Raw genomic sequence first — 20,169 nt, 5'->3', positions numbered from 1 at the left:
TATGTTTGAAATGACAAAGCGTGGCACTATCTTTGCACCTCTCACTAGCAGATTTGTTTCCTCACCCTGAGGTTGTGTTAACTGAATAAAGACTTCTGGGCTTTCTCATGCTTTGTCACGTAAGAGAAACTCCCTTCTGTGGTTTTGTTGGTTCTTGCTCAAGTAGTAGGTGCTTGAGAGGTGAGTAAGGCAGTTTCTTAATTCCAAGAAAGCAAAGAACAGTATTGGATTCTCGCGGAGACTGGTCTTGCCAGATTACCTTGAGAGAATGAACTCTAAGCTTCTATCAAGTCTGTATTCGATGCATCCAAAACACATACGGGTAATTTCAAGTATCCTCTGTCCTTGAGTATTTGAATTGAACTTCATCGGATGATGACGCTGAATGAGTACAAGGATGCAAGATTGCATAAGAATGCATGTTGAGAAACGGTCTCAGCTGTGATGCTGTCACCAGCACGTGTGCAGCGAAGCACAGCTAACGCATGCAGTGTATTTGAGACTGTTGAAGCGGTTTAGGCGTGATTTTTATGGCAGGTAGGTGAAGCGAAATAGTTTTTCTATTCTTAAGAAAAGATTGTTTGAAAATCTTTCATCATCCGCTTTCAAACTAGGTTTTTACATTGTCTTGTGAATGGTGGCACCATTCCGTTTGGCATCCTGAGTGAACGTCCCGTAATGCAGCACTTACATGGTGTAAATATAAAACAAATTCACTTGTTAAATATCTTTGCAGAAAAGATGCATGAAATATGAAATCACATATTGTACAAACTTAAACGTATTCTATATGTTCACAAATAATATGAAAAATTGCAACAAAAAAAAAAGTCAAGGCAATTAAAATCCGCAACGATTAAAAGTATAACACCAGCAGACTATTATTAACATTAGATGTTTTGTAAAAAATAAATAAATACCAGCAACTTTCAGCTTGTCAGCGTCATGCAAACATTAAAGGGATCATGAACTGAGAAATCAAAATTCCATTAACCTTTTGACATATAAAAGGTCATTGTACTATTAAAAACATCCTGTAAGTTTCAGAACTCAAAACTTTTTTGTTAGTCTAAAAACGGCTTGAAGCCAGTCTGGTTACGTGGTCACTATTGCTTTGTCTGTTAAATAGATCATTAGATATGTACTGAGTATTTATGTGTTTTTAACCTAAATCACAGCAGTGTTTGACCGTTGCGCTTGTGTCTCTTGCAGATTTTCGTGCATGAAACGGCATTCTTAAAACATGCCACTCTAATTAAACGAAGTTCAACTCTCATCTCGTAACCTTGTGCTGTTCCCATCCCTCTGCCCACGTCGCATCTTTGTCAATGCAAAAGCGCCTAGCGATGTTTTGTACGTTACGCTTCTTCACAGAGCATGTCTCATGTGAGCAGTTAATCATTCTTTTCTCTCAGCTGTTATCATTGGCGTATTGTCAGTGTGTGTAATTGTAACGTTTGCCAATATTTTTATTCAAAATCTTGATTCCTCGATTGAAAAAAATAAAATCGTGGCAAAACATTAAACTCGAATTAATCGATAAAATCAAAAGAAAATCGCCCAGCCCTAACCATGTCAGCATTTTTTGCTGCTATGCATTACTGTAATACTGTGCTGTTGTGGCACCGTTAACTGTATTTGTGTAACAGTGTTGTGGGTGGTTGGCAGGGCTTTGCACTGTGCATCCGTTAATAACTGGTCTCAGTTCCTTCCTTCAATGTTCCCGTGTTCCTCATCTGCTTGGACATGCAGGATCTCCTCTGGCAGACCATCACAATATAGGTTTATTTTTCTTGCTGCTAAGAACACCCTGCGAAGTTTCGTATCGGTTTGAGGCAGGTAATTTTGTTACAGCATGAAAACGTTTTTAAAAATGTACGTGAAAGAGGGTGAAAAGAGTTCAAGGATATATTTAAATGGGGTTTGATTCGATTTAAGGATGCGGCTATATTCAGTCATTTAGCAGATGCTTTTATCCAAAGAACTTACAAATGAGGAGCTTCTCAAACATTTTATCATAGAGGAGCTGAAAAATATTTATAATACTTTCTGAAAGATGCGCATGACAATCGCAGCTTCTGTCGAATCGCGATCTCGATTCCATTTCGATTTATCGTGCAGCCCTAATACTTTTACCCTTCAAGAGTAAGCTAGAACAGTGGTTCTCAGGTAAAGTATCACTCACATAACACATAATCACCAAATCTATTTAAACGAAAGCTTATTGATCTAATTAATATCAATAATAACCCAGTACTTCAGATAAATAATGCTTCCAACACATACACAATAGAATCGAAGATTCGATGCTTCGATAGGAGGAGCCTGATTCGACTACCAATCTCAGTCGAATATTCGCAGAGGTGTTATGATCATGCCATTTTGGCTATATGGGGGTACTCAAATGTCTGATTTCACAAAGAACTACTGATTTTCTCCCAGTAAGTTAATATACAGCCTATTTAATGCTGTAAATAAGAATCTGAAAAGAAAGAAGCTTCAAATAAATATTTTAACGTGCGTGAATAAATCCAACCACCCATATAGATTTAAATGCCACTTTCCATAATCCGTGACCGACAGAGGAGCATCTTGGCGGCAGGGATTCAAAACTTTAACAAGACTCAAATTGACACAGGTAGAGTGAAAGACTGGATTTTTTCGATCAGGTAGGGTACAAGTGATTTCAAAACATTTCAGCCGGTTTATATATATCGTATTTATCTCGTATAAGATGCATTTGGTTGAGTTGCGCTGCAGTAAAGCGCTTCATTGTAGTACTACGGTGATTATCTCTTCAGCGCGCAGCGCGAGCAGGACAAACAAAAATGCAGAATATTAATAACTATGACTGGGACTGTCATATACATAACAATTATAATGAGAACATTATTATAATAAAACGCTGTGAATTTTTAGTGTTTAGTTGCTGTGTTTGTGCATATTGCGTGAAGAACGCATCCACAAAAGGAGTTCATTCAGAGCTGCACAGACACGTTCATGTGCATTTGGGGCATTTTGTGAAGATAGCCTATAAGTCGTAATATTAACGTTATGTTGTATAAATAACGAAACGTATTCTATATGAGATAAATAATGAGTTAAATCCTATTGATTAAAAACCTGCTGCGTCACTCAACTGGTCATCTTCAGCGTGCGCAGCTCAAAACAGAAACGCAGAACATTAATAACTACTGTCATATACATAACGTTATAATGAGAGCACTATTGTAAAAAATGTTGTGCATTCTTAGGGTTTCGCTGACGTTTAATGTTAACTATCTTTTAATCAAAACATTATTTACCCCGTTTGTATCTGCGAGGCATCCGTTACACATTTTCCCTGTGTGTTAACGTAATTATGGCTGTCGAATGTCTGACTTGACTCTTGGTAATGTATTTTGCCCCGCCACCAAACATATGATTCGACTATCAGTCGAATATCGGCAAGATTCAAAAATTCTGATTCGACTGAAAATCCGTAGTTGGGGACACCCCTACACAATAGTAACATTTTTAAGTTTTCTAATCTAAAATGCATGATTTTCCAAATAAAAAGTGACAAATCGCAGCTCTTGTGGTCTGCGTAGACACAAATTGTAGCTATATTTTTGGTGTGCACTATAACTACACAGAAGTATAAATTGCCCTCAAGTGACTAGATGTCGTGGTCTCTCGTGGTCATTTCCTTACCTAAAGCAAATGCTGAATCTTTAGCTTCACATTTTGTCACTGATGGAACAGAGAGTCCATTGATGGAGATCCCACTTCTGTTTCTCACAGACAGGCCCTTTTGAGAGGTCATTTTGGTTTCTCTTGGGTGTGAGGTGGCAATGGGAAACGAGAGGCACTGCCCTCAGGACACTGGCACTTCACTGCACAGATATTATGTGGTTGAGTCTGTGAGTGTCAATGTTTGTATGGCTGGAAAATGGTTTAAAAATATATGATTACCAAGTGGAGGTTGCTTGACCATTTTAAATTTTCTTAATTTTTTAGGAAAATATTGCATTGAGCTGGTTATATACTGGATATTTTTACCTTTTTTATGTATAGTCACCAAACTCTGTATTATTTCCTAGCCATCGCCAATATATGAGGAGATATGAAAAATCCATTTGCATTTTAGCGTCTTCAATGTTTTTGGCATCATGTTCACCAAGTTTGGTGTCTAAGAGGAGTTTTTTTTTTTTTAAATACTCCTCCCTAGGAAGTTTACTGCATGCACTTTTTACAAAATCTAAAATGTCTGACCTCCTGTTGACTGTGAGCTTGAAATGTGTTTGGCTCAATGAGAACTGGGTTTTCTACATATACATGCAAGTTGGGTCACCTTTATTTATATAGCGCTTTATACAATACATATTGTTTTAAAACAGCTTCTCAGTGATAAACAGGAAAATAACAGAATCAGTGACGCAAACTTCGTTAAATATGAGACTAATTCAAATTCTGCTGTAAAGCAGGTCTAAAAGGACTGGGCCTTATTCATGAAACGTGCGTAAATGTATAAGTAAATTAAGAGTAATTTGCATGTAAAATAGACCTTCCTGAAAACTCTCCTCAGGATTCACAAATGCATTGCAGGGCTCCAGACTAACTATTTTTACTAGGAGCACTGTAGCCCCTGACTGAAAATTTTTAAGAGCACAAGCAGAAAATGTAGGGGCACACCTTAAATCCTGAAATGCAATCGTTCACATATTTTAAAATTAATGCAATTTCAGTGGAATGAAACTATTTAATCTTTTAATGAACTGCCAGAGCACATTAGCAGCGCAGACAGCAAGCCAGATAAGTTTAACCTCAATTTCTTAAAGATTACCTATCTGTATGGTCACTTCTTAAATATTGTTATTAGAGCCCGACCGATATGGGTTTTTTGGGGGCCGATACCTATATTACTTAGTAAAAAAGGGCCGATACCGATATATCGGCCGATATTCTTTATGTGTAGGCTATATTATAGTGAGTGAAGTGAAAGTGACATGTGGCCAAGTATGGTGACCTATACTCAGAATTAGTGCTCTGCATTTATCCCATCCAAAGTGCACACATACACCGTGAACACACACCCGGAGCAGTGATATAGTACAGTATAATCAAAAGTTTGGACACACTTCCCATTCGTGTGTCCAAACTTTTGACTGATACTGTATAATTTGAAGCAGCGGACTCCGGTTAAGTTTGAGCTCATCCGGTTAAGAGCAGGTATACCAACTAACATTTTGAACACTTTAGTTAATATGAAAATGTATGTCATGGCTTTATGAACAATTTACACCTTAACATCATTCTGCTTATGTTGGTTCAGTTCAATAACTGTGTAAAGTTCAAGTATAAAAGTGAGAACTGAATGTATGCAAGTATGTATGATATATGTAATAAATAAATTCAGGTGCTTTTCAAGGGGGCACTGCAGACTTCCAGTGCTTGCGCCATAAATTTTAATAAATACACAATATAAACAATACTTTAATAACTCTTCATGGGAAGCATGCTGGGAACTATACAGATCCACTGGCCTGTTAGTTATGTCAATGAAAGTCATTCATGTAATCCCAACATAAAATTATTACTTTGTACAAAATAATTTCTTTTACCAATTCAACTTGATTGAAAATAATGCAATTAGGTTGAGAAAAATGTTGAAGATTTATGTTGCATTAGTTCAGTAAACTGTGTGTGAATGAACTGCATTCTCGCATGTGTCTCAACATAAACCAATAGGTACAGGTTAAAGGGATAGTTCACCCAAAAATGAAAATGTGATGTTTATCTGCTTACCCCCAGGGCATCCAAGATGTAGGTGACTTTGTTTCTTCAGTAGAACACATTTGATGATTTTTAAGTCCAACCGTTGGAGTCCATCAGTCTTATAATGCATGGCAATGGTAACAAAGTCTATGAGTGTAAAAAAAAACATGCACAGACAAATCCAAATTAAACCCTGCGGCTCGTGACGACACATTGATGTCCTAACACACGAAACGATCGGTTTGTGCCAGAAACCGAACAGTATTTATATAATTTTTTACCTCTAAAACACCACTATGTCCAACTGCTTTGAGCACGCGCACGACTTCCGGTGCGTGAGGCGTGTACGCGCTCTGGCGTATTACAGAACTGTCATTTTTGGGTGGACTATCCCTTTAATCATTTTACTTCAAAAAAGCAGTAATATGTATTTTTGCTGTGAGCTCATAGAGTTCTGCACTTTTGCGAAAACTCCTGTTATAATCAATGCAGCTTACTCTACACATAATGGATCTCTTACTCACATTCTGTCTACATTTTATTGGTTATAAAGCTGGATGCATGAAAGTGCAACTCAATCAGTGAGCTCATGCTGAACAAAAGCGTTTTGAGCAGATTTCTTCTGCTGACTGACTCATTTAAACTCTTCTGAGTGGCCGTTGCCTTCATGTGCTGAATGCTGTATTGTAAGCAACGGATGCGATGGGAGTAAATATAAATAAATATGATGCTGTAATCAGCACTTTTCAAGATTGGGTAATCTTGATTACACATACACATGGGATGTTTTGACACCAGCCACTTTCAATTGGGGAAAGAATTGAGTCAGTTGTATTACAATTTCAGTATTTGGGTAATTGTGACAGCACTAGTCAAATCTGTAATTGCTGAGGCTTCTAGAGACATGTAAAAAAAAAAAAGAACAGAAACTGGGTCTGTTTGTTTTTACTCTCTGTATAATGGCCTTGGATTTTGGACAGTTTTTAGAAACTTTTCCTCTGATGTGCTCTTTACAGACCTGCTGTTTTCTGTTCCTTTTGTTGTTGTTTTTGTAATGTCTCAATCGCTGTTGAAGGGTGTTAATTAGAAATAAGGCCCTGTTCACTTTCTGACTGTGGTCTTGGCTGTTTTCTCCTCCACTTTTTTGGGAGCTTGTTTGGCTACATTCTTAAAATAGCGCTCTGACATGTACAGTCCTGCTGCGGAATGCGACTGTGGCCATCCAGAATTCTCTGTGGCAGGATGTTATGCAAACATACGTTACTGAATGGGGAGGTTTGTTATTATCTCAGAGTTCGCACAGGGTTTGGAAAGTTGGGAAAACGATCGATTTGAACAATTATATTTTCAAACTTAAAATGTTTAAGTTTTTTTCTCATATGTATAGTGTGAATTTAAAGGTGCAGTGTGTAAATTTTAGCGGCATCTAGCGACGCTACAGCACAGCAGCTCTTCTTCTTCGTTTTCTCTGATGCACTAACTCTGCAGCAGCACTTCTTCTTCGTCGTCTCGTCCGATGCACTCACTCAACCAAGCGTTCTAACTACAGCCTCGCCCCTCCCCACCCCCCAACCATTCGAATCTCTGTAGGCGGGAATTATTTGTAATGTAATTCTAATGAGCCGCTTTGTGATATCACAAAGCCCGGAAACCAAACGCTGTAGTCCAAACGAGCCGTTCGTTGTAGTTCTTGAAAAGGGATTTTTAAAAAACTAAATATCTCCCTTTAGAGTGGACTTTGAGATTTGTAACTTTCTAGATCTTTTTAATGCCCAAACATACACACTACACACTGACTAAAATTTAAAAAGTGAAAAAGCATAATAGGACCCCTTTAAGTAAGGCCTTTATACACCTCTGAAAACATAGTTATGTATATTATTTTGCATTTATGTCAATAGATCAATGTAAATATTACACATTGCACCTTTAAAAAGAAAAATAATATTACTAACGAAAAATAATAGGGATACACGATATTGGATTTTTGCCGATATGCCGATATTTGTTTACTCATTTTGGCCAATGACTATACCGATTTATTTACCTTTGTTTGGAAACAACACCAAGTCTCTCCTGTGTGGAAATTATAAGCTAACTATTTTTAATTTTGGTTAGTTTTTAACGAGAAAATATTTGTTAGAATTAAATAAACAGTAATGAAGTTCTTTTATAATAACAGTACATTGAAGCTTTGAAAATAACTATAAATAAACTATCAATTGCTGCATTTTTAACCTTAACATTTTATTTTAAGATTTAACATTTGTAGATGGTCTAAAGCAAAAAAAAGTTGTAAAAATTCTGAAAATATTTTAGAGATCATAATTTGTTAATAGAACATAGAACATATTATACATTAACGAATAAATCCGTATGTATAGAATTATTAATTTACAAGTGTCATGTTTGTGATTTTTTTTTAATTGTGTAAGCTATAGCTTCTGACCTTTAAATCAAAACATACTCATGATTTTATTACATCAATTACTGCTTTATTTAATCACAAACACAGTCTAAATGTTATTTGTGTATTTTACTTTCATTTAATTAGAAGTAGGCCAACAGCGCCCCCCTACGGAATTAAAACTCCTTACTGAGCGGGCATTAGGACCCGGGGGAGGCTGCCGCTGCACGTGCTATTACTGTTTACTCTATATCATACACCGAACGCGTCATTCTGTACATGCATTCTCAGTTTAAATGCAGCGATCCAAAACAGTGAATCTAATCACCATTCAGGCAAAACTTTGCTTCAAGAATGAACCACACTGCTGACGTGATCTAATCGCTAGCTTAGTGTGATTATCAAATCACAAAGGCTGCAATTTAATTAAAGAAATGCATGCGCTGCGTGGTTCAGAGTGAAGCGTGACACTGTGGTGTTACACGTGAGGAGGTGTTTGCAGCTCGGTTCACAGTAAATGCTGCTCCACACAAACTCTATCCTATACTTGTAATGAGAAGGACTTATCAACAAAAGAGAAGCTTTAAAGGGATAGTTTACCCAAAACTGAAAATTCTGTCATCATTTACTCACCATCAAGTTGTTCCAAATACTGTATGTATGACTGACTTCCAGCTGGTGAACACAAAAGATGATATTTTGAAGAATGTTGGTAACCTATTGACTTACATAGTATGGAAAAAAAATACTATGGAAGTCAATGGCTCCCAACATACTTCAAAATATCATCTTTTGTGTTCAAAAGAAGATAGTAAGTCTTACGGGTTTAAAACAACTTGAGGGTGAGTAAATGACGACAGAATTTTCTTTTCGGATGAACTGTCCCTTTAAGAGATTCCTGCGGATTTCTGTCAGAATAAAAATGTGAAGGTTTATCTTTGAAAATGAAGAAATTAAGCCATAAATAATGTAATCTAAACCACTATTATTATTATTATTATAGTATACATTTTTGTATTTGTTTTTTGCTTTTTGTTTTACATTTTTATATATTTTTTAATAATAATAATTTATTATTATTATTATTATTATTTTAATAGCCATATTAATATATAATCACAAAATGTTGGTCAAATTGCTTAGCCCTACAAGCAAGCACAGCAAATCTGGAATTCTTCTTACTTAAAAAAAAAAAAAATTCTTAACTTGCAATTTTTAACATTGAGCCCTACAATCTGAGAAACTAAATGAATAAAAGTGGGGTTAGGAGGGTCATTTGCAATTTCTCAAACATGTCTGGGTGGACACATGGTTACATGTGGTTTGGCTAATAAAGTTCTGTAAAGTTTATGAAAATGTAAAAAAAAAAAATTATTTTAAATACAGTATCCTAAAAAAGGAAAAATTTCAGCTTTACGTCACAGAAATGTGTGACATTTTAAAATCCATTAAAATAGAAAACAGTTATTTTACATTGTAATATTTCACAGTGTTACTGTTTTTACTTTTTGATCAAATAAATGCAGCCTTGGTGACCATAAAAAGGCTTCTTTCAAAAACAATAAGAAACAAAAAAATTATTATTCCAGACTTTTGACTAGTCGTGTATATAAATGCCCATCAACTGTTCACAGTTAAGAAACTGCAGACCGATGGAACCAGGTTAGCAGTGGCATAAGTGACATCAACAGGCTTAATCTTAATCTACTGTAATCCTGGATCTCTAAATCAAGTGTGCCGTGTGCTCAGTCAAACTCTCAGCTTCAGGCTACATGCCTTTTTATTGTTTTAACATATTCCTTCAGGTTAGTGAAGTCAATAATGATTGGTTTGTTTTTTACAAAGTGAGTGACATACTCATTGCCGGCTTGCGCATTGCTAAACCAATGATAAACCGGGAAAGAGAAGTCCGTTTGCTTCTCCTACTCAGTCTAACAGGCGGCTTTCTGTTCACATGTACATTTCAGTTCTTTCTTTTTAATACATTTGCATTGGCAATTGATCACAGATCTGTTTTTGCTTTGTCAGTATGGGGTATGGAGCATTAATGACTGTGAAAAATAATAATTTACAGCATTTCAGCACAAGGCTGCAACTTAAAATGATCTCGCACATGTTGTTTTTGAACAATCGGTCAGTGTATGATTGTGCAGATGACTATTTTGTGACAGATTTTCTAGATGGATAGATAAATGAAAGCAACTACAGTGGATTTTAACAGAGAACACTGCAACTTCCTTCATTTTAGTTTGGATGGTTGCAGTGAAATTGTGAATTTTTTTGCTGATCATGCAAGAATATTTTTTCCTAGTGTGTAAAAATTATGACTAATGATGACATGTAGTACAAGTACTGGTCAGAAGATACAAAATTCACATTTCATTGAAGTAATATTTGTGTTTTTTTTTCTTATTTCCAGGACAGTCTGGATGCTCTGGTTTATGACCTTGATTTTCCAGCCCTGAGGAAAAACAAAAGCATCGATAACTTCTTAAATAGATGTAAGTATTTTGTCTGGAGCTCATTCAGAATTGCGAGTCTAAAGAGTTTCAAGCTGCTTTGCTGTGAATGGGGATTGGTTTTGGGTCAGTACTTTCAGTCAGACACTATTTTGTCTCCAAGTATTCACTTAACAAAAGGGCGCTTGGCACTGCATGGTGGAGACTCGCGTCATATTCTCTCAATGGAGGCATATCATTGTTTGATTTATGTGATTTTCACACAGCACCCAAAGTTGGACTGTAACTTATAACTACACTAGACATGAACAACATTGCCAGTTGAGCTATTACTATTAGAAGAGACAAGTCAGGTGATAAAACGTGCAAAATTTACCATAGACTTGAACTAAATTAGGGACCTGAGCCATGTGAGATCTAGAATATCATAGATAAATTAGGAGGATTCTTAGGACTCGAGCCAGTTTTGTCATCATGACATTTTAAGGTGGTGTATAATTTTGTCAGTATAGCGTATGTTTTGCATATGTTTTTCATACAATTCGAGCAGCCACAATTATATTTGCATTACACTGTTTAGACATTTTGAATGTCTAATAACTCCATTCTTAAACCTAATCGATATAAACCACGTAACAGACATGCAGTCACAATAATTTATTCAAAAATTAAAAATATCTAAGGCCAAGCAATTGCTTTGTGTGAGGAACAGACCCAAAACTGATAAACGCTATTGTTAAATGCATTAAATGCCAAATGGCTTTCATCTTGTGACAGATTGTGACATACTAAAGTTCGGATTTATCTTTTCATTGAGAGTGTTCACAAAGCGGAAAGGTTTTTAGCAATTAAAGCCTTAAGTTTCACTCTGTTCCTCACAAAAAGAAGAATGCACCACTCGTCGTTAGGGATGGGTATCGTTAAGGTTTTAACGGTATTACTACTCTTACCGATACTGCTTATCGATTCGGTACTTTAACAGTATTCTTATCTGTACTTTTTGTTATATATATATATATATATATATGACAAATTAAGATCTGAATTAACATTGCTTTATATTCTGAAATGTTAAATAAATATTTAATGAAATGAATATAAAACATCAATTTGTAAATGCACCAGTGTGCAGGCATTTTTAGTGTTTTATACATAAGATAAGATGCAGCAAGAACATGAACAAAGAAACAAAGTAAAAAAAAAACTGACAAATACAATAAAACAAATACACAAATGAAATGAAATAAACAGTGCTGTCATTTTTCCATGAAGTTCTACTAACATTACTGTTCAGGTAAGTAATAGCCTACAAAAGAAATCTAAAAGTAATCAAATGTAAATGAACACTGCATAGTTTTCAGTGTATGTATTGATAGATTAATGCTTATTAAAGCTATAACGTTATTCAGATTAAAAGCAGATTTGCATTTTGATGGCCCAAGCGCCAGTCTGTCACTTTAAGACAATATATTGACACACATCGGATTTTCTCCCAACTGTTCTCCTCCACTTAAGACATAAACTGTGTTTAAGTAAATACTCTCCAAGCCGGCCATTTTTACATTTTTGTGTGTATTTGATCGAATGGACATGCGCCCGAAGCTCAAAGTGTAATTTGTTTGTCCGTTTTGGAGCGTGCCGCGCGCACACATTTCAGCCTGAGGAACAGCGTCTCTTGTGCGGATTGTGTTTTCAAAGTTTTATTATCAAACATGTCCCACAATTTAGCAACAGTAAAAACGGCATCTTACAACAATCACCGATTGAGCTGATTCTGACGTTAAGTTTGGGTTTTAGGGAGGAACGAATGCGCACCGCTGTGAAGGGAAAGAAGTTGCGCAATACGAAACGCAGCTAGTTTTTAATAGCTTTACCTCATGTCTTCTTTTGTATAATCCTTAGAAGCCAAAATCGAAATAAAAAAATAAAATTAGCTTAATAAAACAGCCACAGGCCTAAAGTGTAAGCAGATGTTTGAATGTTTAGCTATCATAATTAAACAGGGCTTTCATGTTGCGCGTGCTGAAGCTCCTCCGCACGAGCTCGATCTCGCTTCTGAATTGCGAATAGCAAAAATGCATCATAGACAAATGTTTGAAAAACAGCTGGCTACTCTGGTGAGATAGAATTTGCAAGATAATGTATATATAGCAATAATAAATGTATGTGTGTTTTATTAATTTCTCCAGTACTGATAGCAGAACCGTTAATGTCAGAGCCAGTTTTTGGCCAGTTTTTGCTATTATATTACTGTGATTGTACAACTATCTTCATAATGTAATGATCCATAGTGAAAACAATCACCAATTGTTTCATTCTGGTTTGGGTGTAGATTAATGTCTAAACAGATCTCAGATCAGAGTCATGTGAATGTAAACAGACAAATCAAATATGTTCGGAAGATCAAATCCATGTATGAAGCTTGGAGTCTAAACAGCCGAAAATAGGCCTGTGTGCTACAGTTAAATCCTGGTAAATGTTATATTGCTGTCAATGCTTTGGAACTAATGCTGAGCAAAATATTGAACATACATAATCAACAATCATATTCCCATGATTTTGTTTGGTATACTTAGTTAGCTACATTATGAATAGCACAATTATTTAATGCCAATATATTTCTTAAACAGCATGTAATTTAATGTGTTCCTCCTTACTTTGCAGTTTGCAAGTGTGAGGGCATTAAAACAGAAAGCAAACATAAGAAATAAACATAGTGTTTTCAGTATCTAAGATTGTTTTAAGTACCTGAAAGTTTTCCAGAAAGAGAAGCAAGCAATATTTTTTTCCTAGACAGCAGCAGGTCAAAGCTTCATTCACATGCATAAATCTATTTTGACACCTAAGATGTTTTGTCCCCTCTGTTTACAAGCCATAACCAACTGTTTACATGAATTTTGCAAATGCATTTAGTCGCACACATGCAGTCACGCACAGCTACGCAAGCGTGCAATTGCCCTGTTTGCTGCAACATTACCAGACTTTAACTAATCATTATAAAATGAACCGTGATGCATCTGAGAATCAATGTTTTTGTGCTTATGGAAATTAATGTTCATCTGATTGCCATTTCAGAGCAAATACTTAAATAGCAAGTTATTTAGCAGCAAAATGCTAAAGAATATTGAGAAATGACTGATTTGCAACTTGGCACCACTCTAGTTCTCCATGACATGAAATACAACTGTTTTCTTTCCCCGAAATGTTTTGCTAACTGTCCAGCATAGCAAATAACCATAAATCCTTCTCTAATGTTTCTGCGAATACTGTGGGATTTCTCATAACTGAGATTCAGTTCAGTCTCTCTTGATCAGCGAAGACCGAATCTGGCTGAATGTTATCTGTCCCCTCGGGAAGCAGAGCTGTGTTAGATAAAGCCTTTAGGGCCCTCAGTGGTACACACATTCATCTAAACGAGTGTCTCCCGCAGTGAGGTTGTCTAAGGCTACGTTCACACAGTCAGTTGACAACTGCATTTAGTTACAGGCGTGAGCCTCTCTCTAAATTGCAACTTATTAAACCAAGCACACTAAGGGTGATATTGTGCATGTTTTTTTTGTTTCTAGATAAGGACACAATCAGCAAAATTCGGAAGCTTCGCATGAAAGCAGATGACTATGAAGTGGTAAAGGTCATAGGACGAGGGGCATTTGGAGAAGTACAGCTGGTAAGTGTATTGAGTATTGTCATTTAGGCTGCTGTTACTTCCATTTTTGGAATATATATATATATACACACACACACCATCCTAAAAACCTCCTAATTTGCTGCTTATTAATAGTTAGTAAGGTAGTTGTTAAGTTTAGGTATAGGGTTGAGTTAAAGGCACAATATGTATTTTTTGCCGCTAGAGGGCGCGTATTCAAAATAAACAAAGAGGTTTGTTTAAAAACATGTAGTTTGATGAAGCAGTGACTGAGTGTGGAATCATGGGAGTTGTCGTCTTCATCCCCACAGCCGAATGCTAATAGGCAACTAGTTAATAGTAGGGCTGTCAAAAAAAAAAATCTAATTTCGAATATTCGCCGAATTTAAAATAAAAATCCACATTCGAATGCAAAAACGTTGCATTCAAATTTTAGGTGTGCATCAGGCAGCCTTATCAGCGGCGCACGAGATGCGATGACGATGACAATGTAGGAGTCAATGCATTATAATATTTTTGTTAGCCTATCCAGTTGAACACACTAGATGCGGTGCTGCTGCGTTGTTCATTAAAAAATATGAACCAATGCAGAGAAGATCTTGTTTACGTCAAAACTAAAACCAAGCCGTTTACACAGAACGCATATTTCGCGCATTTTCTAGAGGGTTTAAGAATTTAAAATAAAAATCCACATTCAAATGCAAAAACGTTGCATTCAAATTTTAGGTGTGCATCAGGCAGCCTTATCAGTGGCACACGAGATGAGATGACGATGTAGGTGTCATTGCATTTTAATACTTTTTTTAGCCTATCCAGTTGAACCCACTAGATGCGGCGCTGCTACCTTGTTCATTCAAAATATTGCGGAAAAAGAGAATGCGAAACCAAGCCATTCACACAGAACGCATATTTATCGCATTTTCTATAGGGACATCTGTCACCGTTGCACTCGCGTCTCGCACAAGAGAGTCGCATGTTTAGAAAGCCATGTAAAATTAACGTAAGTTCAACTTTTAAAAAAACATGTCAGTTTTTTTCCCCATCCCACTGCATCTCACGTTTTTAAATTGAAAAAGTACTCTTTGTGATTTCTTTTGTATTAAACTATACATTAGGGCTGTGCCGCTCCATCTGAAAGCAGGTGATGGTGATTTACTACCAATCACGGAACTGACTTTACTGACGAGATGCGCATGACAATCGCATGCGATTAGTTGCACAGCCCTACTATACATACATACATGATGCTGTTTTGTTTCTAATTGTTTATGCAACTTATTTCAAAGATAGTCGTGTTATTTTATTACTTCGAATAAATGTGCGTTAGTAATATTTAGCTCGATGCGCCCTCTTGTGGCCTCAGGATAGAATCCAAAACCTTTTTTCCCCCTAACTGAAATTATGCATTTTAAATTCGAATATAATTCAAATATTGATGATATTTAAGTACAAAATTCGAATTTAGTTTTTCAGCCATTTTGACAGCCCTAGTTAATAGTGAGAATTGGTCTCTAAACTAAAGTATAAACTTTTTTTACCTCCGGGGTCTTCTGATTGGGCCACTGTTTTGGAACTAACTCACAGTGGCGCTGTGTGTAAAAGTTGAAATTCTTTTAACTTGACACGGCGTCTTAAAAACAAGGCACTCATGTGAGACACTGCAAAAGACGCGAGACAAAAGCACAATGGTCATACACATCCGTCTAGCGCGTCTACATAGAAAAACAATGAAAAGGTAGTGCAATGAATGGAAAAACACGTTCTGTGTGAACAGCCCCTAACTGTACTTCCCAGATATTTTTTTAATAAACATACCACATTAGTGCTGGATGGTGTTATCTGTTTATCCGGCATACTGGTTTTAATTTCACTTATGATATGCATTTTTTAAATAGATGCATAGCTAAAACTATGTGACACTGTTTAGCATGAAGAGCGCTATATAGAGTGTATTGAGAAGGGATGTTATTACCAAGATATTCTTATTTAATCTTGACAAACTGTTTATCATTGTGTATCAGTGATTTAGGACTCTTGCTTGATATTTGCCCACTATTTATCATAAAATCTGTTACGTTGACAGTCATTTGTTAATTTCTGTCGGGAGTGCAAACTCAAAGTGCAAAATCGATTGATAGTTATTGATTTTTTAAATAGAACAATAAGATGCATGTTTATTTGTGATCACAGGGCTTCACAAAATAACATCCATTAGGGCATTTAGTCCATAAGTATGCGAGAAATAATGCTGTTTTCACATATGTGTACTTCATATTTCTTTAGAAGGAATCATTATTTCTGTTTCAGTTTAACTAAATTATGCTCTGCCTGTCGTAGTGTGAATACAGTAGTAGTTCTAAGACTGTTATATTCTGTACTGTTTACTTTATTTGAATGTCATAGTCCAGTGAAGGTAAAGTAAATAACAAGCCCTGTTCATGTTCCCTTTCTCTGTGTTTGGTAGGTGAGGCACAAAGCCACAAGGAAAGTGGGGCTCGTTTCTACACTGCTGAGGTTGTGCTGGCACTGGACTGCATCCACTCCATGGGCTTCATTCACAGGTCTCATTCATACATTAAACAAGCCTTTCATTGTTTCTACTGGTGAGCCTACTTGCTTGAAATGTTGAAAATAACCTATGTGTTTGTGTTTCTGTGTGTGTGTGTTTTCGCTTAATATTTGTCTCAGGGATGTAAAGCCTGACAACATGTTGCTAGACAAGGCAGGCCACTTAAAGCTGGCAGACTTTGGGACCTGCATGAAAATGAACAAGGTACTAGGGGTGTGCAAAACTACACAAATTCATAAGAGTCACTGGGTTGTCTGAATGACCAGTTGATCTCAAGAAGCCCTGTATAAGTTTGCAAGCCCTGTAAATGTACAGGTACAAAACACAATCGATTGCGGAGGTCTCAAGATTCATTTTTAGAAGGGTAAAACCAATTTTAACTTGACACGTTGTCTTAAAATTGCAACATTGTTGTAAGATATGGAAGAAAAACTGAACGGGACACTGACATCTGGCACAAAAATGTGTAAAATTATTCTTGTTCATTAAGAAAAACCAAACATGTACAGATTTCACGTAATAACGGGAATAATGCTCATGGTAAGCGATTTGAAACCTTACAGTAATCATCTGATTGTGGTTATTTGATTTCATCACAGTTATTTGAGATAACTATAGTAATTGTGCAATTTCTATTTTAATCACATTTTGCCATTCAAATAAGGGAACTGTAGGCATGTAAATAAATGCTACCATATTCATGTTGTTGTGTCTACTTTCCAGTGTGCAAATATTTGAAGTAACAATAATCACATTCTTCATATGATATAATAATAAATAATTAAGAATAGCATTCAGAAATCATTATTTATTGTCCTATTTTCAACTGTATAAACTATATGTAGATTACTGTGATGATACTTGTAAAATCTATGTATTGAATAATATGTGTAAAATGATGTTCTTAATCTTCTCCTTCCTGTGACAGGAATTTCAGTTTAATTAAATGCCAGAGACGGTTTATTCTGTTACCAAAATACCAATAATAACCAGGAAAAAACCTTTATGCTTCATAAAGGACTTTTAATTATAAACAAATCTGAAATACACTGGGACTCTTATTTTGAAAGGTATATGCTTTTCTAATACAATGAACACCATGAACATGCATTGTCATAATTCATGGACAGTAGATCATAAGCAATCGCTTGGCATAAATGCACAGTATTCATTGATGGCGAACTGCTCTGAAAATGCAAACCCGTAGAACTGCAACAGCAGCACAGTTTGCCTTTGGTTTATGCCTAATTCAATCAAGATATTTTATGACTTTAAATTTTATAATTTTTGTCTTGACTTCTTACTTTTTTTTGCACGCGTGCTCTTAAAGGGATAGTACACCCAAAAATGAAAATTCTGTCTGTCATTAATTACTCACCCTCATGTCGTTCCAAACCTGTAAGACCTTCGTTCATCTTCGGAACACAAATTAAGATATTTTTGATGATATCTGAGAGCTCTCTGATCCTCTCATAGACAGCAAGGATATTACCACGATCAACACAAAGAAAGGTCGCAAGGAGATCGTTAAAATAATCCATGTGACATCAGTGATTCATAAGGACATCGTTAAAATAGTCCATGTGACATCATCAGTGGTTCAACCGTAATTTTACGAAGCTACGAGAATAATTTTTGTGCGCAAAGAAAACTAAAATAACGACTTTATGCAACAATTCGTCTCCTCTGCGTCACCCTATAGCGCCATTTTGGAGAGTATCACATACGTAAACAATGTATGTACGCAGATACACTGTTTACGTTGTTTATGCTTTGATCTGAATGTAAACAATGCATCTGCGTACATACATTGCATACATTGTTTACGTATGTGATACTCTCCAAAATGGTGCTATAGGGTGATGCAGAGGAGACGAATTGTTGAATAAAGTCGTTATTTTGTTTTCTTTGTGCACAAAAAGTATTCTCATAGCTTTGTAAAATTACGGTTGAATCACTGATGTCACATGGTTTATTTTAACGATCTCCTTGCTACGTTTCTGAGCCTTGATCGTGTAAGAATCCTTGCTGTCTATGGGAGGGTCAGAGAGCTCTCGGAATGCATCAAAAATATCTTAATTTGTGTTCCGAAGATGAACGAAGGTCTTACGGGTTTGAAACGACATGAGGGTGAGTAATTAATGACAGAATTTTCATTTTTGGGTGAACTATCCCTTTAAATACATTTTACAGTTCACACCTATTTTTAGTTGCAAATGTGAGAAAGACTCGCACTGTTGAATCCTGTGAATGACAAGCATTCCTTCAGTCACATTTAGTGTTCTTTCAGTTCTGCTTTCGACTCTGTTCTTTTGTTTTTCCCGCTAACAGGATGGCATGGTACGATGTGACACGGCAGTAGGAACTCCAGACTATATTTCTCCAGAGGTACTGAAGTCGCAGGGAGGAGACGGTTACTATGGCCGAGAGTGTGACTGGTGGTCTGTGGGGGTCTTCCTGTATGAGATGCTCGTCGGTGAGTTTCAGTATTAGTGCAAACAGAGCGCTTTCTGTTCCTTCTTACATACAGTAAATCACCACTGTGTTTTATTGTTTACACTTTCTGCTATGTGATTATTAAGGAAACATGCATTTCTCCTCATTCGGTGAGTTCATGTAGTGAAAAATTCATCAGGCTGACTTAAACCGGTAACTTGAGCGATTTATTAAAATAACCTGCCAATAAACCAGTTGCTAACTCTTTGGAAAATCATGTTGTCTTGGCATTATTTTGTGATGTGCTGTCTTTTTATCCTCACATTTCAAACCCCCAGAGTGCTCTTGTCTATTAAAAGCTACACTTCTGAGCATATATCCCTACAACGAGAGGGGACCTCCTGGCACAGTAATTGAGCGTTTTGGCTCCACTTTAAATTCTCAGAAATAAAACTGCATAAAGGCAAAGACAAATTCCTGAATGCGAGTTTTCCCGACAGATGGTGAGATCACAGAGCTAGGAATAGAGGAGGCATTCAGAAGAATAATGGTCTGTGTTGTTTAACGTTTCCTTAGGTGACACGCCGTTCTACGCTGACTCTCTGGTGGGCACCTACAGCAAGATCATGAATCACAAGAATGCCCTGACCTTCCCCGATGACAGCGACATCTCAAAGGATGCAAAAAGCCTCATCTGTGCTTTCCTCACAGACAGGTTTGCATGCAAAAAATATTTTAAAGAGGTCATATGACGTTGCTAAAAAAAAGAACATTATTTTGTGTATTTGGTGTAATGAAATGTGTTTATGCGGTTTAAGGTTCAAAAAACACATTATTTTCCATATACTGTACATTATTGTTTCTCCTCTATGCCCCGCCTTTCTGAAACGCGTCG

The 20,169-nt window shown here is 36.3% G+C and overlaps 2 protein-coding genes across 4 annotated transcripts in view; both read left to right on the top strand.

The window, feature by feature from the left end:
• Positions 1-16,784, top strand: part of LOC107660411 (rho-associated protein kinase 1-like) — a gene marked incomplete at its 3' end in the record, with an annotated part of 27,562 nt that extends 10,778 nt beyond the window's left edge. The window contains exons 2-4 of the mRNA XM_016449708.1: positions 10,584-10,665; positions 14,190-14,290; positions 16,734-16,784. Coding sequence (XP_016305194.1) covers positions 10,584-10,665; positions 14,190-14,290; positions 16,734-16,784 — 234 coding nt within the window. The remainder of the gene's footprint in view (positions 1-10,583; positions 10,666-14,189; positions 14,291-16,733) is intronic.
• LOC107660398 (rho-associated protein kinase 1-like) overlaps positions 16,767-20,169 on the top strand; it is a 35,458-nt gene continuing 32,055 nt past the window's right edge. For all 3 annotated transcript variants that reach the window (XM_016449684.1, XM_016449683.1, XM_016449682.1), the window contains exons 1-4: positions 16,767-16,830; positions 16,958-17,042; positions 19,170-19,314; positions 19,851-19,989. In XM_016449684.1, coding sequence (XP_016305170.1) covers positions 16,814-16,830; positions 16,958-17,042; positions 19,170-19,314; positions 19,851-19,989 — 386 coding nt within the window. In that variant the 5' untranslated portion in view covers positions 16,767-16,813. The remainder of the gene's footprint in view (positions 16,831-16,957; positions 17,043-19,169; positions 19,315-19,850; positions 19,990-20,169) is intronic.

The sequence above is a fragment of the Sinocyclocheilus anshuiensis genome, unplaced genomic scaffold (genome assembly GCF_001515605.1).
Source record: "Sinocyclocheilus anshuiensis isolate Anshui unplaced genomic scaffold, SAMN03320099.WGS_v1.1 scaffold1635, whole genome shotgun sequence".
Lineage (NCBI taxonomy): Eukaryota > Metazoa > Chordata > Actinopteri > Cypriniformes > Cyprinidae > Sinocyclocheilus > Sinocyclocheilus anshuiensis.
This window is presented reverse-complemented; position numbering and strand designations above follow the sequence as displayed.